The sequence below is a fragment of the Vicia villosa genome, unplaced genomic scaffold, assembly GCF_029867415.1.
Source record: "Vicia villosa cultivar HV-30 ecotype Madison, WI unplaced genomic scaffold, Vvil1.0 ctg.001079F_1_1, whole genome shotgun sequence".
NCBI lineage: Eukaryota > Viridiplantae > Streptophyta > Magnoliopsida > Fabales > Fabaceae > Vicia > Vicia villosa.
The window spans coordinates 37,163-45,572 of NW_026705472.1; the positions used below are offsets into that span (position 1 = coordinate 37,163).

At 34.6% G+C, this 8,410-nt stretch overlaps 1 protein-coding gene across 3 annotated transcripts; it reads right to left on the reverse strand.

Annotated features, from left to right (window-relative positions):
- Positions 1-1,890: 1,890 nt before the first annotated feature.
- Positions 1,891-6,983, reverse strand: LOC131633125 (uncharacterized). Of its 3 annotated transcripts, none has more exons than XR_009293226.1 (6): positions 6,590-6,983; positions 6,194-6,373; positions 5,123-5,249; positions 4,368-4,481; positions 2,792-3,011; positions 1,891-2,133 (listed from the first exon to the last, which is right to left on the reverse strand). XR_009293226.1 is itself a non-coding variant. In XM_058903837.1 (5 exons), exons 1-5 carry the CDS (start codon positions 6,863-6,865, stop codon positions 2,896-2,898), a joined length of 813 nt encoding a protein of 270 aa, XP_058759820.1. In that variant the 5' UTR covers positions 6,866-6,983; the 3' UTR covers positions 2,382-2,895. The 3 variants fall into 3 exon arrangements, 1 of the variants encoding a protein (XP_058759820.1); XR_009293225.1 differs by having other exon boundaries at positions 2,411-3,011; XM_058903837.1 differs by lacking the exon at positions 1,891-2,133 and having other exon boundaries at positions 2,382-3,011.
- Positions 6,984-8,410: the final 1,427 nt, after the last annotated feature.

An 8,410-nucleotide genomic window follows, 5' to 3' on the forward strand; every position in this document is an offset into this window, starting at 1 on the left:
ATCATCTTCAATCTTGAACCAATAAATCATTATTGTGGTACTCAACCCTAAAGATTAAGCGTGAGCAGTAGATCCAAAGTATTAAAAATCACTTTGTGTCTATAGTATATGAAGATTGACTTCCAGCAAAGAGAAAGAGAGTTATCTACTGTTCATTTAAGACTTTGGTAAAATTGTGTAAAGATTAATTGTTGCAAAACGAAATTGAAAATTTCCACCATTCTTAGATAGAACAAAAGTTTAGATGAAAAACCGATAGAACTGAGTAAAGGTTGTCGCGTAATAGAAGTTTGGAATGGAATTTTTGTGCCTACCCAAATTTTAGATAAAGATCAAGAGAAGATCTTGAAATATTGCCAATTTTAGTGATTTGTTACAACATAAGAGAAAATCAATTTAGACTTGCATTTGGCTAAGGAAATTTGTTGATTTATAGTGTTCAACGTTGTACAACACAAGAGAAAAACAATTTAGACTTGCATTTGGCTAAGGAAATTTGAAAATCAATTTAGACTAAACAATTTAGACTTGCATTTTGCTAAGGAAATTTAAAAATCAATTTAGACTTCCATTTGGCTAAGGAAATTTGTTGAACGTTATTGATCATCCATTGTACTAGAAATACTATTATATTAACTTTTCATAATAGCGAAAGACCTAACCATTTTCAATGGTGAAACCAATTATATTAATTTTTCATAATAGTGGAAGACCTAACATTTTTCAATGGTGAAATCAATAAAAGCTAAATCTAGCTCGGACAAAGACTAATGAATTTGACCGTACCTGATCAGAGTGGATCGTCAAGGTCTACAACTGTGATCTTCTGTGAATTGGAGGGTATACCTGCAAGGTACTCCGATGCTAAAGTGAGAATGTGAGCAAGGAGAGCAAGTACAAAGGTTAGGTATAAGAGTGAATAATGTTGAATACCTGGCCCTCTAATGAAAGAAGGTATTTATAGCCCTCAGTGCTGGGCCAAAAATTTCTATTTAGGCTGGATTTATTGGAGGTCCACGTGCTAGGAAACTGCCAGAATCCTACGTGGTAGGTCTGAGTCAGAAAGTGACTCATATTCTAGATGAACATAGCGTAGGATTCGGAGGGAGTTGTCTGGATCCCTCGCAAGTGAGTTTGACCATGTGTTCTTCGTGTAGCACGTGGATTGGACTCATAACAGTCATAAGAGGAGGGGTGCAAATTAGACCTGAAACACGTTTGAGCCTGCTCGACCAGGACCTGTGGATTGGGCCTGCTCGGCCCATAACAGAATTAAACTACTATAAATACTGTACATTCTCTTTAACCTTATCGCCTTTTATTTCTTGTATATATTTAACATACTTTAGATTCTCTCTAACCTTCCCTCCTTTTATTTCTCGTATATATTTTACATGCTTAGACTTTATCGTTTTTCTAAAACTTGCACACAGTTAAATTTTACTAAAATTGCACACAGTTAAATTTTATTATTTTGGTAGCAATTTCCCGTGTAAAAGTACATGTTTAAGACTAAGTTCTTAAATGATCTTCTTGACGATCAACTCTAGTGTAAAAGTACATGTGTCAGACTAAGTTCTTAAATGATTTTCTTGACGATTAACTCTAAAAAACTGTGGCAGAATCTTTATCATTTAAATAAATTTGAATTATACTTTTCGTATACGTTCAGCGATAGCTTAATTGCTACTTGATTGATTAGTAATTTCATTGTGTTCGAACTCTATTGTTATAAGATCTTTCCAATAATGTCAATTTTCTGTTGCGTCAAATGTTTTATCAAACTCTGATTTCAAAAAAGAAACATTTTCGAAAATTAATTTTTGAGAATAGTCTATTTAACCCCCTTCTAAACCATTTGACTTCTACCCTATTCTCCCCCAACAATGATAACCACAAATTGTACATAGCTTCATAACATGAAAACATTACAATAACCAGCCATTATCAGCAACAGATGGATTACACTACTGTATTAAAAGTGGCATACATAAAAATTGCATGTGCAAGTACTATCTAAAACGAAACTTTGACAAATTCCAAAATCAGCTTCCATAGCAAATATCCACATGACTAATACACTCTGACATCGATCAAACAATGTTCAACTCCTTTCTACTTAATTCCAAGAACCTAGAACACAAACCATGAGACAGTGAATTAGACCAAATACGGAGTCACATGAAGTACCTGATCGGGCACATGGTAAAACACTTAGAACTGAGTCGAAGAAATTTCTTATTTTAAGGGGTAAAAAACTGTCTTTTCACTTGAGATAATGTCGGATAAACAGAAAATGGTTTTTAACTCAGTTCTGTGCCATAAGAGTTGTAATTTACTTATTACAATCTCATTTTTATTTGAACTATAACAAATAAGTGTGGAGTAACTTGAGGTTTTAAATATCTACCTTCTTAAACAAGTGCACATTTCAGAAAGGAAAAAGAAAGGTAATTTAGAGAGACTTCAAGGACATCACACTATACTGTTTAACACACTGTTCAACATCTTCTCTCCCAAGTCGGTCCCCCATTAGATAACCCGAGACCACTCTAATAGTGGGAATAGATGGAGTTTTTACCCAATAGTGTTAAGACTTAAGAAAACTATCAAAGAATGTGTTCCCCACATTTCTCAATAGACAATGCAATCATATGAACTATCTCAATTTGATGAATACATTTCTTTTGTTCTAAAACCTATATAGCACATTAACTGTAAGCAGGAAGTATCGGTCACTTGGACATGATGAATCAATCACAAAACGCCCTTTTGAAGATACATTACTAACCTTTGTATTCTCTAATGACTTAATGCCAACAAAAGTCTCAAACCATTATCATTTTAAACAGTCTCTTTCTTGCTTACTGCTATTATGACCCTGCTCGACAAAATTTAGCGTTCCATTGAGATAGAATAGGAACCAGTGTTTGGATCTTTGACTGCTTTGAAGTTGTCAACGCTCATCCCAAAACGTCCCAAGACAGAATTGCCCATTTCTTTCAATTTTGCTGCATCAAGAAACATTCAGCTGTCTAAGCAATTGATGGTAGTGAAATCAAAATAAAATATAGTAAAATCAAAATAAAATAAATAGAGAAACTTCATTAAAAATGAATAGTATATAACGCCAAATTCTGCCAATTTATTAGTATCAGTCAGTTAATTTCATTGCAGAATTCTGCTACCTTATAATTTATCTTAACGCTATAATGTCAAGCAAATGCTTTTGTTACTTGCTTGGATGATTGAAGCTATCTGATAACCATATCATATGTAGTGACGAGCAACCCAAGCATCCACACGACAGTAGGCTGGTAGAAAACATCCATCGTTTACTAGTAGATATATAATAATGGAGCACCTACTTTGCCCCGCATCAATCTGTGTCCCTGACTACAACAACAACCAAACCTTATCTTACTAGGTGCGGTTGGTTGACTACATGGGTCAAACTACATCATATCACTATTCAAACCATTGATCTCTAACGCTATGTTTGGGAGTTTGGAGGAGAAGGGAGGGTAGGGCTTTGAAAAAATAGAAGGATTGAGTGGACAGAATTGAATGATTTTGATTTGTTTTTATTCATAACACCAAAAACCCCCTAATACGAGGGAACTCAAAATTTTTATTGAATGAGAGTTTTGGAGGGCTTACATAAATTTTCAAAATATCTTCTATGTTGTTATAGTATCCAAAAAATTAAAAATATAGTAATTATATACACTCTTTTATCATTCTATACAAAATCCTTTTTTCAAAAAATGTCAAATATTTTCCTACATTTTTTTAAAAATTCGTTTTCGGAAGCCTTCCCCTTCCCTTCCCTCCCCTCCAAACTCCCAAACATAGCCTAAGTTTCCTAATAGTTTCTCTTATAGTTCTTCATCTTCCTTTCCCTTTAGCAATAAGCCAAGAAACACACAACAAACAAGACAGGATGTTTTTCTACATTTTGAATATCAAAGATGGTTAATTCTATGGTTTACAAGTGAGATAAGTTTTGCACCGTGCACAAGTTTGTTTCCACCATTAGATCAAATGAGATTGGTGAGATTTATTGATCCAATGGTGGAAAACAAACTTGTGCATGATGGTTCAAGACTAATTTGTGCACATTCGACAAAGCCATCGAATATATTTTAGGCATCATTCCATGTTAGTTCTGCAGCAAAGAGAGAAAGAAAGAGACAGATTTGAGTACATCAATTGGGGGGTGAGAGGGATTTGAAATACTCAAATAGTATACAATATAAAGAACAGATAATGCACTCAAAACATGGTCACACACCATCCTACAAAAAATAAACAAAAATCCATATACAAACATTAAAAGGAACAAGAGATAGACAAAAATAACTTGCCTATCATTTCTTCTTTCATTTTTTCCCGTTTGACTGCAGCAAGGGGCTCTAGTCGACGGATGGCTTTCCTAGCTTGATCATTTGAGGGATCAATTTCTAAGATCTTTTTCATATCTGCAAATCACATTTTGAAAACAAAAAATAGGTGAAGTGAAACAATCTGGTGTAATATGAAAAATCTAAATGAACTGAATGCTTTTAGTGTGTGAAACACATTTAACAAACTTATACATTAAGTGCAAAAACAAACAGATAACTAGAGTACTTATTATTACACCACACACCCTTCTTATTTGAGAAATTAAACTTCCCTTTGTTATTTACAAAGGGAAATAGAGTAGGAACCTTATATATGTGGGGAATCTCAGAATTTGGGTTGGGCCTAACTCAACCCTACAAAACCGGCTTGTAGGGTGAGGATTGTCCCCACTTATAAACACAACACATGACATATCTCTAAGCAAAGCAATGTGGGACTAAATCCACCCCTTCAAAGCCAACACAATGAAGGTGTTGGAGGCTGCAATAAGGCAAGCCAAAGTGCCGCAATTAAGGAGACTAGGGGCAGACCGCAATTAAGGCAGAAAGTCCAACAAGGTACACGTGGTTCCTCAACCAAGGAAAGGTGTCAGACATAAGAACAACACTCGATGCAAATATTATTTTCCAAACAGAAGCAGTGTCGGGTGCAATTAATCCAAACCTCAGATGAGTCAGTATAATTATCCCCTGCCCTTATATAAACTTGAACTCACCAGCAATTGCCTCTTCAAAATGTTCAAGCTTTTCATGAGCTTCTCCTCTTCTTACCAAAGCTTTAACATATGCAGGATTCAGCTCCAATGCTTTTGTGCATTCTTTAATTGTATTTTCATATTTTCCCTGAGGTATATTTGACATACGTTAAAGAAAATCAAGCAATAAACTCAATCAATTACAATTACAAACATAACAAGAGAGACATAAAGGTTATATTACATGTTAGACCCTGTAGTAGCAAAATCAAGAATACAAATGATTAAATATCAACAAATATATGGTTAAAATAAAAATGTTGGAAGAAATAATGTAAAAAGTTATCTAGCTACCTTTCTTAAATATTTTTCCAAAACAAAATTCCAGATTGAAATAAGTTGTATCATGATTTTGCTCAAACTTAATAATTAGGGAACAAATGAAACACATTCGCGAGCTAACTTATTGCCTTTCCTTGAATTTAAGGGTTAACAATAAACTCAGTTACTAAATATGTTCAACTATTTATAAAGCATACTCAATTGGTTATGATTTTTCGCAATGCTCATATCTCTAAGGGTGCCTCTTTTCCCTTAAACTTGTTACAATAGAGGATTGAACCTTCCTTTTTTCTGCCCTGCTGTTGCTCATGGCTGTTTCTATGGAATAAAATGTTGTCAAATATTGGCCAAGGCAGATTGCAGGGCGGATTATTTACAACTACCATGGCCAATTTGTGCAGGATGGGGGTACCATGGCGGGAATGGAAATTAAAAATGGCATATTTTTTACTTTCCACCATCCGTAACACGTATGGAATATAATTTTCTGATAATGCAGATTTCTTTGAACCATTATTTACATTTTTTATGTCCTGGATCTTGTTGCATCTCAGTTTTTATGGTTTATACTAAGATATCTAATCCTCCCATAGCTTGTAATTTCCCCTTCTTTCCTCTAATAATATTATTATTGTATTTGTGCTGTTAATAGTTGATCTAGTTGACGTAAATGTAAAAGCAGCATATAAGTACTTGTTGCAATGTCCTCTTCTCATTAATAGTAATCAGTATAAAGGAAAAGGGTCATACCTGTTTTAAAAAGCACACGGCACGGTTTGCATAGCATATTGAGCGTATTTCCACAAATGAAGGAACGTCTAGTGCAACTTGTAAGGCATGGTCATATTGAGATAATGCCTCCTCATACTTCCCATCAACAAAGAGTTTGTTACCTTCTACTTTTGCTTCATTCGCTTCATCCAATGCTTTCTGTTACAAAAATGCATTGCACTCAATTGCTACTCTCTTCATATCATTAAGAATCATTTTTAAAATAAAACCAAAACCCAAATAAGGCAAACAAATTATTACTTGCACAAACTGTATGAATATTGGGGGAAATTGGGATTATCATTACTCTAGCTTGGGAAGATTGGGGGAAAAACACAAAATAAGTCATCGAAACCCTAAATTTTGAAACCGAACCTGTCTCAATTCATCTTCATTGATCAAAGCCTCCTCGGAGGAAATGCTTTGCTGATGAACATCTTGTTCCTGTTCTCCCTCTGTCCGCTTCGGCGTCTGCTGCGGTTGATCACTGTGCTGCAATTCTTCTCGGCTGCTAGCTCCGCCGTCATCACCGTCGCTATCGAGATCGGCCTCACTGGCGGTTTCGAAGCCGTCGGAGGCGTCGTTGCCGGCAGTAGCGTTTGATGGATTCGCGTTTGGATCGTCAGTCTTCTCCTGTTCTATCAGCACCATCTTCTCGAAGGTTCGGTGTTAGGGAGTTGTTTGGATGAAGTGATTCAGAAGAAATGTTTGATTTCTATATGAAGTTGTGCTTCCAGGTTCTTCTGAAGTAGTGATACTCTGTGTAATGCAGATTCTTCGACCAGACAAATTCAAAACGGCATCGTTTATATTTTTTATTCTAATTTTTTATTTTTTAAAAGTATATATATATATATATATATATATATATATATATATATATATATATATATATATGGGTTATTCTTACTAATAATTATTACCATTTTACCGAAAATATAAGAATTATTACCATTTTACCTCTTGCCATCTAAGTCAGTTTTGGTTTATCGCTGTTAAATTATTTTTTGAAAAACAATCTTGGTATTTTAAAATATTAATAATTTAGTCCCTAAAGTCAAAATTCGCAGGAAACTTGAGGATTTTGACTTTAGGAGCTAAATTGTTAGTATTTTGAAACGACAATGTTTTTTTTTTAAAAAAAATTTAAGGGAGTCAAACCAAAAAATGTCTATATGATAAGGGGATAAAATGGTAATAATCCAAAAATTAAATAACTGTAAAAAATATGAGTGATTTATCACGTCACGTGCGGAGCAGCCATGTTATCTAGGATTAAACTGCATGTAATTTGAATCCATGATCCAACCAACAGATCTTCGCATTCCACACATAAAGATCAGCAAGTTGTCATAACCGTTCTACTATATAAGGATGAAGTGCGCCATTTTCCAAGTACATTTTCAAATTCAAACTTCACTCGTTCATCTTACTCTTATGCTGACACGAGTGTTGGAGTGTTAATCTTGTAGGTCAACCTCTCTCTCTCACTATAATGGAAGCTCAAGTCTACTATTGCAAGCTGCAACCTCTGATTTCCAATCTTTGATTAATTTTGATTCCTTCACGGAACAGTGGTTTTGCCTGTGGAAATCGACATTTGATTCTTGTGTTTTTTACATTTGAACATTCATCCCTTGATTCATCGAACTGAAGTTTCCCCGACATAGAATTTCAGCTTTTTTGAAATAGAACCACAAATACATGTTCTTGATCTGCCCTGATCGTAGATCAACCCAGATTCTCAAATATCTGATTTACAGATCTTCTAACAATGACAGGTTTCAGAGACACTCACTCTGATGGGCTTCGTGTGGCAGTCACGTTTTCTCAAGCCGCAAGATATCCTTCGTCTCCTCCTTAAAATGGTTATAATCAAGATCTCGTTCATCCTTCCCCGTTCGTAGGTTAAAAATCAATTTAGTTTTAATTTTAGTTTTAAAATCAATTTCAATCTTTCTCTTTTCCTCCACGGTCCAAAGAAAATCTTGTTTATCTACTACTTGATCATTTATGTAATGAGTAGGGATAAATGAATCATTGACTATTGTTTCTCAAAATTCAAAATAAAGACTTTGAATGAGTATTTTAAATCTAAGTTTCCATAATTCAAACATATCACCAGTAAACGGTGGATGTGTCTTTAGGAAAGTCCTCTTGTTAAAAATAGTGTCGGCAGTCATCTTCCTCCTAAGA

Coding starts and splice junctions, on each gene's coding strand:
- LOC131633125 (XM_058903837.1), bottom strand. CDS start 6,865: ATGGTGCTGATAGAACAGGAGAAGACTGACGATCCAAACGCGAATCCA. Junction 5,250..6,193: donor CCGTGTGCTTTTTAAAACAG/GTATGACCCTTT, acceptor AATATACCTCAG/GGAAAATATGAAAATACAAT. Junction 4,482..5,122: donor TTTTGAAGAGGCAATTGCTG/GTGAGTTCAAGT, acceptor TGTGATTTGCAG/ATATGAAAAAGATCTTAGAA.